We start from the raw sequence: 18918 nt of genomic DNA, 5'->3' as shown, positions 1-18918 counted from the left end.
CAGCAGATGTCACTGCCTCCACCACCTGCATGTGAGTTTTTCTTTTTAGCGATTGTTTAATGTAACAGCATAGGTTTATCTTTTGCAAATGTCATGTGCAAGAAACCTACCATAAATTAACTGACCAATATTCATATTTAATTTCTTTTTAGATGAGTCAACACCACACAGGCAACCAGCTCATTGCCCAGAGCTGGATGGGTCTATTATAACGCCTGCCACTTCATCTTGGGACCCAGTTGAAGGTACAGTGTCTTTGAATTTTCCATTTCCAAGTAAATACAATTTCATGACAAGGAACTTGAGAGTAAGTAACTTTTTTGTTGTTGTAAACAGCACAAGTGACTCATCACACAGAGGGAGGTGGCTTGGCCATGGAGACGGAAATAAGAGGTAAGAACACTCACTTAATTTGTTCACATATGCAGGTATATAATGTATTTAACAACTAAAACTAACACCATCCATTTTCCATAGCAATAAGGACAACCATTACCGCATGGCACAGCGAATGGACGCATTTGAGGAGAAGATGGATGAGCTGCTCGTGCTCTTAAGGAGCTCCCAGTCACCTCCCTCTGCTCCAGTCGATGACATATTGCTGTCGTCCTGCTCGACAGTCACTGAGCTGCAGGAGAGGAGGAACAAAATGCCCTCCCTCCAGGACTTGTACTCTGGGACCTAAGCGGGCAGAGACCATCACCAAAGACTCCACATATCCTGCACACACACTCTTTAACTTCCTCCCCTCTGGCAGGCGCTACAGATCCCTGCACACAAAAACAACCAGACACAAGAACAACTCTTTGACCGTTTACCTGCCCATTACATACTTTATCATTCCAATATACGTCTTGCACTCTACATTTGCACTATTACTTTGCACTCAACAGCCCACTCCATGTGTACTTGTATTGGTATTATGTCTTTGTATATTGTGTTGGTATCTGCCACAATGTATATTGTTGTCTATTGTACAGTGTGTCTATTTGTTGAATGTAGCACCTACCAAAGTCAAATGCCTTATGTTAATATACTTAGCTAACACTAAGTCTAATTTATATATATATATATATATAAACAGTGAGGCCTTTTATATTGTTTTTTTTGTCTTTTGATAATTTTATTTTAAAGTTATAAGTTCCATCGATTTTGCCTGTTCATTCTTTCCTGCTAATATATAATAATGCATTACTGCTCGTGCTGTTTAAAGTAATTGGTATGCAAAGGTTGCAATGTTAGGGGAGGGTTCCCTAAAGGTTGCAATATTTAGGGAAGGGAACGTTCCCTAAATGTTAGGGAACGTTATGGGAACAGTTAGGGAACGTTAGGGGAAGGTTTCTAAAGTTTGCAACGGTTAGGGAACGTTAGGGGAAGGTTCTCTAAAGTTTGCAACCTTTAGATAACGTTAGGGGAACGTTCAGGGAACGTTTTATATAACCAAGAACTAACGTTTCCGGAACGTTCAGCAAACTTTCCATGGGAACCAAAACTTGCTCAAAAACTAACCTTAGGGTAACGTTTGGGAACCAAAAACTAACGTTTCCGAAACCAAAAACTATGGTTCCCAGAACGTTTTGGAAACCATAAATTGTTAGCTGGGATGCTATACTAAGCCAAGCAACTATAAAACTTCGAATTTACACCATAGACTGTATGTTTACACCAGTGGTCCCCAAACTTTTTCTTTCGAGGGCCAGCTCAAAATGCCTCGCTCTAATAGAGGGCCAGAGACTCGGAGTATATCAGTAACCATAAATAGCTTAGTGCTGTGAACAGTCTACCTTAGTTGAATATTCCATTACATTTTATCATAGGCTACTGTAATTTAATACCATTGCTAGCTGTGTTTATATTGCCATCATGCCATATCAGTGTAAAATGTAGCTCAAATGAAATATTCAAAATGTGTGAACTCTGAACTCTGTGTCTTTGCATACACAGCTCAAATTGTGAACAAGCAATATCCTACAAATAATTTAAAGTTCTCAAACTATGAGAGTTTTATGAAGTGCTGGCAAAAACATCTGAAATGACCACTTTCACTCACCTATGAGAACTTTGTGAATTGTGAATTTGTATGAACATTTGAACGAGTGGATAAAAAAATAGAAATAATTATCCCAGAAAGTCCCAGAAATATGACTTGAATAGAAGTAAGTTAGTTATTAGCAATTAATTGATAAACTTTTAGAATACTTTGAGCACTGATTCAGTCAGCATAGGCCTCTTACATTGTTTGCAAGTAGGCCTACATTTCATTCCGTTTTTGATGGCAAGCGCGAAACAGCGCCAAAACAACCACCAGTGGACAAAAAGAGTATTACATGTGTACTGTTAAGACTCGCTATAGAGAATGAATGGGGGAAATTATACGGAGGTTATAGTTTGACGATGTCATACTCCCATGCGGGGCAGATGCTTTATACCACGGACATGTTTTGGGGGGCCACCCAAAATGAGGTGGCGGGCCGTAGTTTGGCGACCACTGGTTTACACGAATAGGCCAAATTACCTGTCGAGGAGAAAGCAGGCAATTTCGGCGTCCCTTTTAAAATCCTTGCTCCTCACGAGCTCTTTCCATCTTAGAAAAGCCACTCCAATATTGACTTTGGTCTGTTGTTTTTCCGGTCGCGTTGGCGTTTTAATTCTCTTTTTCGCTTCCTTGGCGACTCCTTTTCATGTCCTCGAGAATAGTTGTAATCCTCCATTTTCAACAGACTTTCAAATCTGCCGGCAGTCGCGAGTAGACTGATCATGCAATGAGTGTTGCCTACAAGCGCGAAAGGCGGAGCTGAATTTCCAGGAATGTCCCTCGTTGGCGAATGTATTTCAAAGATGGAGGCGCAACATGGATTCAGCCATTTGCGCGACTCGCGCGTAGGTATTTGGAATAGCAGATTCTACACTTACGAGAATACTTTGATTAGTAAGTGGAAATAATTACCCATGAATGAGCACATATTTTTGAAAGAACAAATGGGTTTTTGCTAAGAATTAACTCAAAAAAGTACACAATGTAGCTTTAACAGGTGCGGTAATTCAAAATCCCCATATTATTTTCCCATAGGAAAAATCTCAAGATACCAGATCTCCTTGTATGGACAAAGATGGTAGCTTTGGGTTGTAGGCAAACTTTAGAGGTCTATTGAACAGCTGTGGAGAAAGCTGCTGGTGGCCGCTGGGGCCCTAAAGTCTGTCATCTTATTCTAACTGCATACAAGCATCCGACTATGGCGTAGCATTGAGTGCTCTCTGTCCAAACTCAATCCATTATACATGCAGTTCTATTGCATCATACTTCTCCTTCAAAATAGCAGAACAGCATGAGTGACAGAAAAGGAAAACAATGGGGTGTTCCACAAAAGTTCTGCTCAGAACATTGCGCATTGAGTTGCACGCGTCACGTCCACTTTGGATATTTCAGTTGAAAACAATGTATTCAAGACGATTTTGTTGCTAACACTCGCCTCCATCACGTGCAGTTAGGACATGGAGTGCCTGTAGGGTGGTGGAGGGATCTCTCAAAGGTTTGTAAGGAGCACATGCCCTCAGAAGATGAAACCTGCACAGGCCCTCAGCAGTCCCAGCCATAACCTTACTCCTCCAGGAGGGGGCACCAGACACACACACACACACACACACAGACAAATAGCAGGGTATGATTTCACACAGAAACACACGCTCACTTGCGCATACACACACAGACATATACATACACACGTAACAACTGTCTATAAACATCCTAGGCAGTGTGGGTGAAGACAGACCCCTCTGTCTCTCTGGCGGACTAAAATAGCAGGCAATCTCACTGTTATTACTTACATACTGGATCAAATGTGCAGAAGCTTGAGCTCTTTTCATAAGTACTAACTACTGTCTGGACACTTATGTTTATTTTAGATTGCAAATAGTGACACTTTCAACACTTTTGGGGAACCATTTTTGGTCTGACATGTTGATGCAAATTGTAATAATAGTATATGTGGTGTTGTTGATTAAAGTTGCCTGTCAGGAGGCTTGGATTGTTATTAGCATATTCATAAAAAAATCGCTTTACGTAAGATCTGTTTTTGTCCAAATGTAATAATTTACTGTTAATCTTTTATGTATTGCACAATATATCACTATGACTGGGAGACTCATAGATCTGTTTTATTGGCACATGATACATTTTGACACACTTCTCCTAGGTGGTTCATCAGAACCAGGGCTCCGAACCGGTTCAAGGAACGAAAACGAAAACCGAAAACAAACGGAATTTTACGAGGAGCGGAAACGGAAACGAAAACAAAATGGTCTTCAACTGTTTCGGAACAGAAACGTTATTCTGAAATCCACAAAACCGGTTAATAACGTTTTTTTTTCGTTCTCTGTTATAAAATTTCACAAAAGCATATCCTATGTCAGGGAGACTATTTCCGGTTGTGCGAAAAACAAGCCCGCATCTACACTGTTAATAAATGGACCTTTGGTCCAAATGTGTATATTTTGTCTTGCTGTAGTAATGTAACCTATCCGTCTGCCACTTTCGGATCTTAGGCCAGCTCGTAGTGTAGGCCTAGGCTACTGAAACTGATTTGGAAATTGTTTGTAGCCTATGCGTAATAGCCTATTTTGCCTGTCCACGCCTTGTCGTTTTAAAGTCGGGATTTTAAATGTTTGCGCAATTATATCCTATTCTATGTAGAAGAGTTAAACGGGAAATTTGAGATAGGCCTTGTCAGCAACAGACAGGTTCGTTTATAAACAGGGTTGGAATTATAGCGTAAGCCTTTGAAGATCTCCATAAAACTTAGGCTACAACCAGGTAAGGAGTTTAGCACGTATCCAGAAATATTTTTCTGGCTTTCTGACTACCGGCGTGCCTTTGATCAGGCCAAGGCTACAGCGCAGACGCTCGCAAATAAATGGGGGGTTCAGAGTACATTTGAAAATGTTAGAGCACGGAAAGTGAAGCGTCACTTTGACGAACTATCGGAAGATGAGCGCTTAACCGATGCAGAGAGATACTTCAAAGTGCAGGTATTTAACGCAACTCTGGACATCATAATCAGTCGGCTCTCCCAAAGATTTGCAAGTATGCGGGAAACTTGTCATGTGTTTGAGTCTTTACGTCCTATGACCCTTCAACTCGCAGGTGATGATGAACTAAGGCAACCCAGCTAACAATTTATGGTTTCCAAAACGTTCTGGGAACCATAGTTTTTGGTTTCGGAAACGTTAGTTTTTGGTTCCCAAAAGTTCCCCGAAGGTTAGTTTTTGAGTAAGTTTTGGTTCCCATGGAAAGTTTGCTGAACGTTCCGGAAACGTTAGTTGGTTATACAACGTGGTTATATAAAACGTTCCCTGAACCTTCCCCTAACGTTCCCCAACCGTTGCAAACTTTAAAAAACCTTCCCCTAACGTTCCCTAACCGTTGCAACCTTTAGAAACCTTTCCCTAACTGTTCCCATAACGTTCCCTAAACGTTGTAACATTTAGGGAACGTTCCCTTCCCTAAATATTGCAACCTTTAGGGAACCTTGCCCTAACATTTCAACCTTTGCATACCAATTGTATTATTACTTTAAACAGCATGAGCAGGAATGCATTATTATATATTAGCAGGAAAGAATGAACAGGCAAAATCGATGGAACTTATAACTTTAATATAAAATTATCAAAAGACAAAAAAAAAACAATATAAAAGGCCTAACAATATAAATTAGACTTAGTGTTAGCTAAGTATATTAACATAAGGCATTTGACTGATTTGGTAGGTGCTCTATACATTCAACAAATAGACAGACATACTGTACAATAGAGACAACAATATACATTGTGGCAGATACCAACACAATATACAAAACAACTATACAAATAAGACATAATACCAATATAAGTACACATGGAGTGTGATGTAGAGTGCAAAGTAATAGTGCAAATGTAGTGTGCAAGACACATATTGGAATGATAAAGTATGTAATGGGCAGGTAAACGGTCAAAGTGGGGATGACCCCACTTATCTGCAGTTCAGGAGAGTGACGGCAGTGGGAAAAGAGTTGTTCTTGTGTCTGGTTGTTTTTGTGTGCAGGGATCTGTAGCGCCTGCCAGAGGGGAGGAAGTTAAAGAGTGTGTGTGCAGGATTTGTGGAGTCTTTGGTGATGGTCTCTGCCCGCTTAGGTCCCAGAGTACAAGTGCTGGAGGGAGGGCATTTTGTTCCACCTCTCCTGCAGCTCAGTGACTGTCAAACAGGACGACAGCAATATGTCATCGACTGGAGCAGAGGGAGGTGACTGGGAGCTCCTTAAGAGCATGAGCAGCTCATCCATCTTCTCCTCAAATGCGTCCATTCGCTGTGCCATGCGGTAATGGTTGTCCTTATTGCTATGGAAAAATGGATGGTGTTAGTTTTAGTTGTTAAATACATTATATACCTGCATATGTGAACAAATTAAGTGAGTCTTCTTACCTCTTATTTCCGTCTCCATGGCCAAGCCACCTCCCTCTGTGTGATGAGTCACTTGTGCTGTTTACAACAAAAAAAAGTTAGTTACTCTCAAGTTCCTTGTCATGAAATTGAATTTTCCATTTCCAAGTAAATACAAAGACACTGTACCTTCAACTGGGTCCCAAGATGAAGTGGCAGGCGTTATAATAGACCCATCCAGCTCTGGGCAATGAGCTGGTTGCCTGTGTGGTGTTGACTCATCTAAAAAGAAAGTAAATATGAATATTGGTCAGTTAATTTATGGTAGGTTTCTTGCACATGACATTTGCAAAAGATAAACCTATGCTGTTACATTAAACAATCGCTAAAAAGAAAAACTCAAATGCAGGTGGTGGAGGCAGTGACATCTGCTGACCTAATAAAAGGCAGGAAGAGACAAATACATCAGAACAGTAACATGATATGCACCAGGTTAATAAACATGAATGTCAGTAGTTCCATGGTAGGAAATATGACCAAAAAAAAGTTAGTTACTCTCAAGTTCCTGGTCATGAAATTGTATTTACTTGGAAATGGAAAATTCAAAGACACTGTACCTTCAACTCCCAAGATAAAGTGGCAGGCGTTATAATAGACCCATCCAGCTCTGGGCAATGAGCTGGTTGCCTGTGTGGTGTTGACTCATCTAAAAAGAAGGTAAATATGAATATTGGTCAGTTAATTTATGGTAGGTTTCTTGCACATGACATTTGCAAAAGATAAACCTATGCTGTTACATTAAACAATCGCTAAAAAGAAACACTCACATGCAGGTGGTGGAGGCAGTGACATCTGCTGACCTAAAAAAAGGCAGGAAGAGACAAATACATCAGAACAGTCACATGATATGCACCAGGTTAATAAACATGAATGTCAGTAGTTCCATGGTAGGAAATATGACTCAACTGGTTTTCTTAAATAATACATGTATAAATGTTAACTTACAGACAGGGCTTCCAGGCACACGCACCATCCTGGAATGCTTTCTTGCTTGCGGAATGGATTCATCTGAAATAAAAGACCATACAATCTGCACTGATTGCAAAAAGAATATTTGAATTGTGCAAATAATGTAGTCTGTATTTAAGAGGTCTTACCATCACGTGACCATGCACTGCCTTTTGTGGACGCTCGCATCTTCTTCCGCCTCAATGCTAGAAGTGTCCATCAGCCGCTGACATTTTTCCATAGCTTTGGTGTATGAATCTACGTTAAGAGAACAAAGTTTTTGTGAGCCAGTAGTAGAGCAAAGCAGTATTTCCATATAGAGAAAACTATTATTGATAGTATTGCAGCAATCAGTCATCTGTACACAACCAGATTTTCTTGACTGGATATTTGGCCCAGCTTTTGACTTGATTTTTGTATTGTAGCCCAGAGAATTTCTAATGGGGAGACACAGCATCCATAGAAATGCATGGGCTTAGTTTGTAAAGCCAGTATGGCAGCTGTGTATAGCCTACTACACACATTCCGCCCCTTCCTGTATGCTTCCCAACAGACCTCTGAAGTTCGCCTACAAAAAGGAATCAAAACTGCCATCTTTGCCTATAAGGAGATCAGGGTGTTAATTTAACCTAACTACCTATGACAAGTTACATTGCAAGTTAGGTCTGGGGTAGCAAAAATCTAAGCTGCTGTCTTAACGTAGGCCTGTTGAAGATCACAGTTAGCCTACCACTCGAAGGCAGAGGACAAACGTGTGTTGAGCAAAATGTCTGCATTTCAGACTTCTTCGTCCCCGGGAGAGTGCAATAATTCTCTCCCCATGTTATTTTCCCATAGCAAAAATTGAAAGATAGGCTACCGGATCTCAGCTTTTTGAAGGCAAAATTCAGAGGTCTATTCACTTGAATCGTCTATCCGATCAACTGTGCTACAAGATGGCCGCCGACAGTGTACACATTATCTATAGCCATCTCTATGGCTCTAGTGTAGCCTACATATGCAGGACTGTTCAGTAGGTTATACCCACTTAAAAAGCATCACCATCTCAGTATACCCACTTATAATATACTAGGATACATTTGGGGTTGATCACAGTATAGCCTACCCACTACAGCTAACTACTAGCCTACATCACAGTAGCCTAGATCCAGCTACATACAGTAGGCCTATATCCACTAGCCTACACCACTGCTGCCGAGTGACTTGGCTAAAAGGACTGACTGTACACTAAAACTAATTAAAAGAAACGGTAGCCTAGTGCTATTATTTGTAACATCAACGCGAGCAGGTTAACACAATGACACAAATCATACAATGCTGCGAAACATAACACGTTGAGAACAGTCCAAACAAAGACGAACGAGCAATGTGCTCTGGTAAATTACAAACTTGGCAGAATCAGAATATAACAAAGCCCTACAAGTGAAAGGACTTAAGGTTAAACCTCAAACCCTTGCATTACAACCACTAGGCCTACATCATGAAACTGTAACATATTTCACTTACTTTCGTGAGATCGAATTCAAGACGAGTGTAATCCATGCAAATATCGAATGCAAATAACGTAAAATGTGTGAATGTAAAATGGTAATGGTAGGCTACAGGAACAAATGAAACATGTTCTGAATGTATTCTAGTGATAGCACAAAACTATTATAAAAATATTTTATATTTTATTTACCGAAGTATTATTGTTTGTTTAATCCAACGTGAAACTGCAATCGGTTCTGAATGCAGACCAGGCGTTGTCTTCCCCCTACTGGCGTGGGTGTGTAACGGTTGGACTTTTATATTGAGAAATGTGAAATGTAGAAGTGAAAATTGTTTTATTGATAGATTCGTGTTTTAAGCATTTTCACTTCATACGGTTACAAAACTGAAATCAAGCACAAACGTATTGTTTATAGCAAAATTGATATCAGCCTAAAAATAAATATATTCTCTTACTCCTTATCTTAATTTGATTACATAAGGCCAATCATTTTTAGTGAATATCAAGTGACTGCAAACCTTGTATAGGCCTACTTCAAAAACTTAAACGGAGCTGGTTAAAATAAACATGTCAAAACAGCACTCAGAACAACCAAAAACAACCAATAACAACCAAACGGGAACGTTGTGTGAAGGTACTGTGCAACCACAGGAGAACGTTTTGGTTGGTTGGTTCCCTTAACGTTTAGGAACGTTAAGGAACCCTTAGGTAACGTTCCCTAACCGTTAGTTTTTGGTTTGGTTCGAACTACCCTTTAGGGAACCATACACTAACGTTACCGAACGTTCCCTTAACGTTTTGTGTTAGTGGGGAAGACGTTTGTCAGACCATTATAGCAGGGACATTGCACCGACATTCCCAACACAACTCCTCTCATTCAGGTCTTGCTTTAAAGCAGAGATCAGAAGTCATCTATTTTTCAACTTGCCAAAATGCTGCGGTAGATTATGACAGTGTAACATCCACATTCGGGGAAGTGTGTACTGCTCTCATGTTGTTTCTGACATTGCCTGTGACTGTGGCAACAGCTGAACGATCTTTTTCCAAACTCAAACTTATTAAGACCTACCTAAGGAGCAGCATGGGGCAGGAGAGGCTCAGTGGGTTAACTATCCTGTCCATTGAAAATACGAGAGCCAGAGCATTAAATATTGGGAATATCGTTGACGATTTTGCACAACGAAAGGCTCGTAAGATGGCCTTCTTCTAATGCCCTAATTCACGCATATTGGGGATTGTATGCATATGAATGATTTTATTTGGTTTCTGCACGGTTAAATAAGTTAGGCTACATTAAGTTTTGTTTCTGCGCAGTGCGAGTTTATAAGCAAGCAATCTACGCTTGCAGTTTCAGCAGAGGGTTGAAGAGGCGCATTGAGTGTTCCCATAATTCCATGCGAGTTGATGTTAATGCAGTAATATTAGATTACCCTGGTCTGCAGGCTGTTAATAAAATTATTTTTAATGTTTTCACATGTAATGGATGCTATGTAGTCGTGTGTTTTTTATTTGAAATTGTAATCTGTAACTATTAAACTACTTCGGTGCCTCAGGCCTTTTGCGTAAACAATTGAATTCACCCTTAATGTGTATTGCATGTATCAGAGCTAACTCATCCTGGGCCAAATTAGGTCGGTATGAGGCCCGTGTAGCACTCTCGCACCTTTTTGATGCCATTGGTCTATTCTAAGGTAAAGTCCATATAACTAGACTTGATAGGCCCGCTAAACACTACCGGAACTTTAAGAACGAACGATATTTTGCGTTCCGAACCGGTTCAGGACCGATATGTTGGTGGTGGAACACATGCAAGAACGAAAACGTTAAACATAGGCCTACCTGAACCGTTCCGAACGGAACGTTTGAAAAATAATTTCGTTTTCAAGCCCTGATCAGAACCATATCAAAATTAGAATACATGATGTCAAGATGTTGTTGATGATAATTAGAGAAGGGATTGTTGATGTTGAAATGTGTCGAAATGGTGACACAATGAATTTAAATATTTCGCTGAATAAACACAAAATGTGTCAAAATGGTTCCCACTGGCATTAAATCATGAAATTTGGCAACCACATCATCCCTCATATCTCCCCTACTCTGGGACAGAGATTTGGCCCCAAGTGTCCCAGGGACTCCATAGTGCCCCCTTATGTAATTGAGTCTTGTGGTCAGCAAATAGTTTCACACACACACACACAACAGTTGGTAGGGATATGGACCTCCCTAAGATGAATATAAGGGGAGGGGGGTCATGCCCCCCCCCCCCCCCCCACCCCAGTGGGTAGGCTGACGGAGTTTTTAGGATAGCTTGTCAGTTGTTGCACAGCATATCAGAAAATGTTGTCATAAATTGGTTACTTGGAAGCACATTATTGTACCCCACATATTTGTGTATAGCGCCACCTAGTGAATATCATTAGTGTAAAACATCACATCCAACAGGAAGTGAGTAAGTGTTTCCAATGTATAAAACGTGCAAAAACAAATAGCACACAAATCAGATACGTGCATTTGACGCATGCACCACATGTGAGTGCATTGTTGGATTCCGAAATACCATGTGTTGCGGACCGCAGGTGCTCGGGCCTGCTATTGCCGTTTGCGGCTATATTTTATTATGTCTTCATAAATGCTATTAGAAATGTATGCCTGAAGACACAAAATGTTATTCTGTTGTAGAATTACAGATTTTATGATGTATAATTTAGAATTATGTTGTCTTCATCATTACACCACTTTACCAGCCTTTTTTGTCATAGTCCCAACTTTTTTGAGACGTATAATTCCAAATGTGCTTATATTTTCCATGACATGGCTACATTTCTCTCCTTCAACAGCTGATATGTTGTCTTAGAACTATTCTCAATATAGGGTTGACATGATTTGTAAATCATAGCATTCTTTTTTTATTCACATTTCACAAAGTGTCCCAACTTTTTCGGAATTTGGGTTGTAGATAGAAAGATAGATAAACAGAAAGACAGACAGAAAGATTGATAGATAGGGCTTTTTTATCATGCCCTCTAAGGATTCCTTAAACCCCTCAGTAGACCCATGCACCTGCTAAAGAGGCCGCTGAAAGACACATGGACACTTAACAGGATGTGATTTCACACACACACACTTACACACAAACACACACGTACACACAACCATGCAAACACACACCCACACACACTCATAGACATGTACAGTACCAGCTGCCTATAAATTTCAGAGGGCAGCACAGATAAAACAGACCTCTCTATCTCTCTGGCAGGCCGCAACGGTCGTCCATTTCACTCCCACTACTTACATACAGGACAACTTCTATTACTTACTGGACCAAATGTGCAGCATATTGACGTCTTTTCACTGCGCTGACTGTAAAAGTACTGAACGCTGTCTGAAAATGTTTATTTTATGTTTATTTTAAATTGTAAATAGTGACACTTTCATCACTGTTTGGATTTCAGGTCAAACCAAACTTTTGCCATGTTAATTCAAATTGTTATAAGAGTATATGTGGTGTTACTGATCAATGTTACCTGCAGGGTGGCTAGAATTGTTATCAGTATATTTGCAAAAAATACTCTGTACACATTTTCTATGTTTGTCCAAAGATCTATTGAACACTGCACCATACGCCACTATGAAACTCATAAATCTGTGTGACTGGGACAATATCAAAGTAACAACCATTTGGAAACTGTCCTACACCTGAGTATTGTGTTCGCTTGTCAGACCTACTGGATAATCAGTTCTAAATCTGCGTCTTTACTTGCGAGGCCTCATGGATAACCAGACCAATAAGGAAGTCCAACTCCTAGAGCAGCTGATCTTCAAGGAGCTTATGAGCGATGGTGTGGCGACAAAACTGTCCGTGGTCACGCTGGTCTCTCTGCTGTTCATCTACATCAACAGCATCATGTTTTACACCATTATGTGTAAGCCTGTGTTTAGAGAGCTGCCTCGCTACATCCTCTTTGCCCACATGCTCTGTAACGACACCGTCCAGATGGCCCTCACTGTCCTGCTTTTTTTCATGGTGCTGCATCTCGTGCAGGTCACCAAAGCCGCCTGCGCACTGATCATTTACGCATCAACGGTCACCTATCGCAATTCTGCTTTGAACATTGCCGTGATGTCGCTTGAGCGTTACGTAGCCTTTTGCTTTCCACTGAGCCACAGTGCGATGGCAACACAGAATGGCACCGCTGTTGCCATTGGTGTCATGTGGTTGCTATCCTCAATTTGCCCAGTGATAGACATATTTTACGGGATGATCATGGATCCCATGTTTTACAGTGGACAAATGTTTTGCTATCGAGAGATGTTCGTAAGAAATAAATGGCAAATAGAGATGTTCCAGGCGGCAAATGGAGTATCCTTTGCAGGAGTCACATTAATCATTGTCTTCACTTACATCAATGTTATAGTGGCAGCGCGTACTATGTCTGGAGACAAAGACTCGGCCCAGAAGGCTCTCAAAACAGTCCTACTGCACCTCATTCAGCTCATCTTCTGTCTGCTCAGTCTAATGTACGGCACCATCAACACGTTGTTAACCAGGTTATCTAACAGTACGCTTATCCATGATGTGCGCTTCATAAACTTCCTCTTGATACTCATGGTGCCTCGGTGCCTGAGCCCCCTAATCTACGGCCTGAGAGACGATGCTATTCGGCCCTTATTCCTCTACTATGTCAGGGGTGGATTTCAAAAGGTGAAGCCTTCAGTAACTGCACACTAAGAAGGGCTTTCAGCAGCTTGAGGTGATACTATCCTTTATCTTTTATCCTCTTGCTGTGTTCTGGTTTAATATCATTTCATTCTTCATCCTACCTATGTACTGTAGATAAATTGGATTATAGTATGTATGAGTTTTTAATAATCATAATAATATATATATATTTCACTTTATTTGTCCTCAGCCAAAAATGACTTGGCAGTTATCATATCAAAGACTGATAATATAGGGTTTTATTATTGAGTCTGCAATTTGGTATAGTTGTAGGATTTCATGCTAATAATTGGATGTTCATATGAATAAGTGTGATATTTCTTCATAAATGTTTTTTTAAGTGTTATTCTGTTGTAAAATTACATATTTCACTATGTTTTATGTTAAATGTATGTCTTGAGATGCATCGTTCAATACAAAATACTATTAATAATAATGACATTCAAATATGCTCTACATGTAGGTATTTTGTGAAAACGCAGTGGTTGACTACAAAACCACTGAAAGGAGGTTTGTAGGTGATACATAATTGTTACACACTGCCAGAAATTGTGAAATTGAATTGAAATTGAGTCGCTTTGGTTTAAAATGCGTCAGCCAAATGTAATGTAATGTTATGTAATGTAAATCATTGTGATTGAAACAAACGATATTTAAAGGTGCTCTAAGTGATGTGATATTTAAAGGTGCTCTAAGTGAGTTACGCGGTTTCTAAAGTAAAACATTTTTTGTCACATACAGCAAACATCACTTCACCATCCGCTAGCTGCCTGCCCTGACACTGTAAAAAAACACAGTCTCTGTGGATAGCCCAGGCTCCAAAAACGGCAACAAAAACTTTGGTCCAGTCTGGACTAGGGTGGTTCACAATATAATGGTATGAGTAAAAGTTTTCCAAATTTTGCCAGATCACATTTTGCCTTGTTCCTATTGACATTTTGAACAGCTGTACCAAAAATTGAGCCAATAGGACGCCAGTAATGGGTGGCACACTTTTTCACAATTGCTCAACCTAAGAATGCATAACTTTCGCAGGAACCAGAAACATGAACAAAATAAAAGATAAGTATGGTCATTAATAATCTCTCCCTGTACTTATACTAAATGAGTAACATTAGAACAGTTAAAACACTATTCGTTGTATGATGACTTTGTTCTCTTTGACACTTTATCTCTGTGTCCTTGCACAACACGGAGCAAAAATTGCTTTTGGACTTCGTTTCGCACAGATTGTTGACAGCATTTAATAAGGGCAATACCTCTCTCTGCGCTGTCATTGATGAACTTCAAGGAATTAACTATTTGACGCAGATTCTCATCTGTGAGAATGGACCTCACATCATCAGGGTTACTTCTGCCATCCATTTGGCCTTAAGTAAGAACCTCAAAGAAGTGGATTGAGCAGCGAGTGACGAGGCCAGAGATGGTAGCTGTACTGCTCTTGTGGAAGAAAGACTTGGCATCAAGTTTTTGAGCATCTTCCCAGGGCGTCTTTCAAGATTTCTCAGCATTGTCTCTTTTTCTTCAACATCAACACAACAACAACAACAGGTTACATTTATTTAGCGCTTTTCTCAACACTCAAAGCGCTTCACAGGGAAGGGGGAACCTCACTAACCACCACCAATGGTGGTGAGCTGAGCATCAAAAAATGCCAGGGCGACGAGTTCTTCTGACAGATACCACAAATGTCATCCAATGCTCTTCAATGCAGCATCTGCAATGGTTTTATCCGGATACCAATACATCATGTATTGTGTGTGTGTCAATATTGTGAAAACGTGTGCCACCCCTAAATGTGCAGCAATTGACTCCACTTTTGGTACAGATGCTTACAATGCCAATTGGAACAAGACAAAACGCGATCTGGCAAAATTAGGTGAAAATTAATTTTGTGAACCACCCTAGCCTGGACCATAAAAACATAACAAACTGTTCCAGCCAATTGCCAATGAGATGCATGTTTAGGAGAGTTTCAATTACACGGGACGGAAATGGGGGGAGTAGCGAGCTAGCTCTCTGTTTTGCTTGCAACAGGAGTGAGGTTACCCAACATCGCTTAGAGCACCTTCCCAGGGAAAATACAATTAAAGACATTAGGTTTCTGTTGCACTCACCAATGCTCCAAAACACCTCATGATCTAGAATTAGTTCATGCACAAGCACTGCTAAAAGACTGATTAGGGCTTTATTGTCTGTTACTGAGTGGGTATACATATGTCTGTGGGGTTGAATGTTAGGTTTGAAAAAAATAAAATAAAACACAATAAACATGGAACCTTTACACCAGATTCTTAACTACAACATTGCTTAAAGTATAGTAATCCCTCAGGTTTATCATGGGTCTGGCTCCTATATGAGGGACAGTTCTTATAACATTGTCATATGCATAGTTGGCCAGACTGGAGTCCTGGTATGAAGAGTGTGCTCTCTCGGCTTGTTTTTATGTTTCGTTTCCCTCAGGCGCTAACATCCCTAATTGGACTTGGGAAACACCTGGTGGAGGCTTGTCTGTTTGGGATAAAAAGGCCGCTTTTCCGTAGTCTAGGAGGAGATGACTTTGAGCAGTGGTGTTTTTTTAGAACTGTTCCGTTTACATCTCCTAATTTATTATAATATCAAGCCTATTGTAAGACGCATCTTTCATGAAGTTCACCTCAACAAACAAGCTGAGATGGGGACAGGGCCTAAGTGCCCCATATCCTCATACACCTCTCCTGAGCTGCATTCAGAATGTCGCTTTCACAGAGTCTAACACATGGGAAGCCTGACCCATAGTCATGACTGACGCCATACTTTTCACCCAATTATTTTTTACAGCCTTTTTCTTTCTCAGTTTCGAGACATTCGTTGCTTAACTTCTGCCACGAGTTGGAGCAAACTTTGGAAGTTAATTACCAAGGTTGTAGCCATCTTGCCAGTTCTTAGCAAGTCTACTGATGGCCTGATTAGCTAATGTGAGTTAACTGTTCGCTTTGGTCTTTTTACGGTCTCGGTAGAGCGAACTTGGTCTGTATTTTATCTTCTAACCTTCTTTTAATTTTCTCAGCATGTTGAGACAGATGTACCTGGAATGTAGGCACAGGGAGAAAGGAGAATGACGCTGACGATGCATTGTTTGCCTGAGCAGAGAACATGCAGAGGCAGGATTGACTGGAAGTCCCTCCTGTGAGTTTTGTGCTGTAACGATGCCGAGGATAACTAAACGAGTTTTGTGCGGTAACGATGCCGAGGATAACTAAACGAGTTTTGTGCTGTAACGATGCCGAGGATAACTAAACAAGTTTTCTGCTGTAATGATGCCAAGGATAACTAAACGTGAGGCAGAAGTGGAGCTACTCGCAGGGTTCAGCATACTCGCAGGGGTTTCTGCATACTCGCAGGGTTTAGCATACTTGTAGGGTTTTCTCCATACTCGCAGGGTTTTCTGCATACTCACAGGGTTCAGCATACTCGCAGGGTTTAGCATACTTGTAGGGTTTTCTCCATACTCGCAGGGTTTTCTGCATACTCACAGGGTTCAGCATACTCGCAGGGTTTAGCATACTTGCAGGGTTCAGCATACTTGTAGGGTTCAGCATACTCGCAGGGTTCAGCATACTCGCAGGGTTCAGCATACTTGCAGGGTTCAGCATACTCCATCATACTCCATCAACACTGCGCCACTGCTTCAGAGGTACCAGGCCAAGCTGCTCACTCAGCTGCTCACCATCTACCCTTGACGACAATATTGTCTGTAGTCCCACACGAGGAAATTCCCCTTTTGCAAATGGAGACAAACTCTCTCTTACAAAATGGTGCTATTCAGGTAGTCCCCTGTGGGACAGAGAATGCAGGTCAACAGAGGGTGAAGACCATCAGGTCTTGTGTTGCCCAGTTCAGGTTAGGTTAGAGGATGACTTCTCTTGTTTGCCAGAGGTCTTTAGGCATAATGGCATCTGTGGCAGTCATTACCACAGGGGCTGTTGCTCATACAGCCATTTCAAATACAGTATTTGTCTCTAGAAAAGGTCCCCCCAATTTTTTTGCGCAGGGGACCCTATGGGCTCCACTACGGGATGGGGAGTTGTTTGCAATGGGACACTCTGTGAACGGGCGCTAGTAGCCAGGACAAGCTACTTTCAAAAATCTTTCCCAAATCTTGTCAAAGTTGTTTGGTGTAAGGAGGCCATAAGCTGTATTCTATGAGCAGCCTCCACACATAAAGGCTTTTCTTTGGCAGGTGGGAGGGTGGAGTGCAAATGCTATTGCATGGGGACCTGTTTGGCCTGTAGGTGAACTGGAGTGAGTCTAAAGGTGTCGGGCTGGGCTGGAAGGATGTCATATGAGCTTTGCTTATCCACTCAAAGCACTTAATAACGAGGTGAGTGCAAGCAGGTGACAGCCATTTAGGTTTCTCTGGGACTGGGATGGCTGTGCTCTTCTTGTTGCTTGTGAGTATTACGTCTCCTACAGACAGTTGCGTTCCATTAACGCATGCCAGCGGGTGTTCCCGACGGTAGCTATGCAAATGACTTGAAGTATAACCGTAATTTGATTGGTTGGTGCCGTCCGTCGATTGGCTTGATTGGCCGGTGCCGTCTATCGGTGCAGCAACAGCTGAACTTCTCAACGCGAGCGACGGGAGAAACGCAACGCAACAGACCCACAATTCAGTTCGGCAACGGATGACGTGAGCCCAAGGGCGTCGTAGTGGGGGGACAAGTGGGAATAAATTACCCGGGCCCCAAGTGGGGGGAGGGCCCCTAAGGAGTTGAATTTTATTTTCCTTAATAATAAATAATTTCCTTAATTTAAAGATCTTAATAAATGTTATTTACTAATATAGATGCAAATATTTCGGGTAAATGCCTCAGTTGATTGATGTATTAAATTGTGTCCAAGCCAACATTGTTTGAGGGCAGGCACCCTCTCCCTTGCACGAAATGGTTCAGTCCGCCTTCCCCTGCTAGGCGCATTTTTGAAGTAACGTTCATTCTGCCGAAGCGGCAATGCAGACGGTCACGGTGTGAAGATGTCTAAGAAAGTCTAAGAAAGCTAAATCCGGTTCCCAGAAAAGAAAAGAGAGGCAAGAAAGGGAGAAAAAAAGAAATGAGGGAAAACAAGTGTTAACAGCCTTCTTTCCCAAGAAAGGTGAGCCCAATGTGAAAGCAATAGTCTACAAATGAAATGAACTCCTGAAGGTTACAAAACACTTCAATACCACCGCGAATCCGCGATTATCAGTGCTAAAACAGCATTAACACAAAATTAGAAATAAAATGATGCCTGATTTATAGC

The 18918-nt window shown here is 41.1% G+C and overlaps 1 protein-coding gene and 2 long non-coding RNA genes across 3 annotated transcripts; 2 read left to right on the top strand and 1 right to left on the bottom strand.

The window, feature by feature from the left end:
- The first annotated feature begins 47 nt into the window (after positions 1-47).
- LOC143099435 (uncharacterized) lies at positions 48-803 on the top strand. Its single transcript, XR_012981581.1, has 3 exons — positions 48-245; positions 337-393; positions 478-803. It is a non-coding gene; the product is annotated as an uncharacterized LOC143099435 (long non-coding RNA).
- A 6347-nt stretch (positions 804-7150) lies between these two features.
- Positions 7151-7940, bottom strand: LOC143099434 (uncharacterized). The gene is made up of 3 exons (XR_012981580.1): positions 7570-7940; positions 7418-7480; positions 7151-7272 (listed from the first exon to the last, which is right to left on the bottom strand). It is a non-coding gene; the product is annotated as an uncharacterized LOC143099434 (long non-coding RNA).
- Positions 7941-12687: 4747 nt separating this feature from the next.
- LOC143099420 (odorant receptor 131-2-like) lies at positions 12688-13647 on the top strand. The gene has a single exon (XM_076262415.1). It carries the CDS (start codon positions 12688-12690, stop codon positions 13645-13647), a length of 960 nt encoding a protein of 319 aa, XP_076118530.1.
- Positions 13648-18918: the final 5271 nt, after the last annotated feature.

The sequence above is a fragment of the Alosa pseudoharengus genome, unplaced genomic scaffold (assembly GCF_046254945.1).
Source record: "Alosa pseudoharengus isolate Yale_2024_CS ecotype anadromous, Long Island Sound unplaced genomic scaffold, YU_APseudo_1.1 YU_APseudo_1.1_scf_28, whole genome shotgun sequence".
In the NCBI taxonomy this organism is placed as follows: Eukaryota; Metazoa; Chordata; class Actinopteri; order Clupeiformes; family Clupeidae; genus Alosa; species Alosa pseudoharengus.
The sequence above is the reverse complement of the archived record's forward strand: the minus strand, read 5'-3'. Positions and strand labels throughout refer to the sequence as shown.

Excerpts from the sequence above, each read along its gene's own strand:
- LOC143099420 (XM_076262415.1), top strand. The coding sequence starts at position 12,688 with ATGGATAACCAGACCAATAAGGAAGTCCAACTCCTAGAGCAGCTGATC.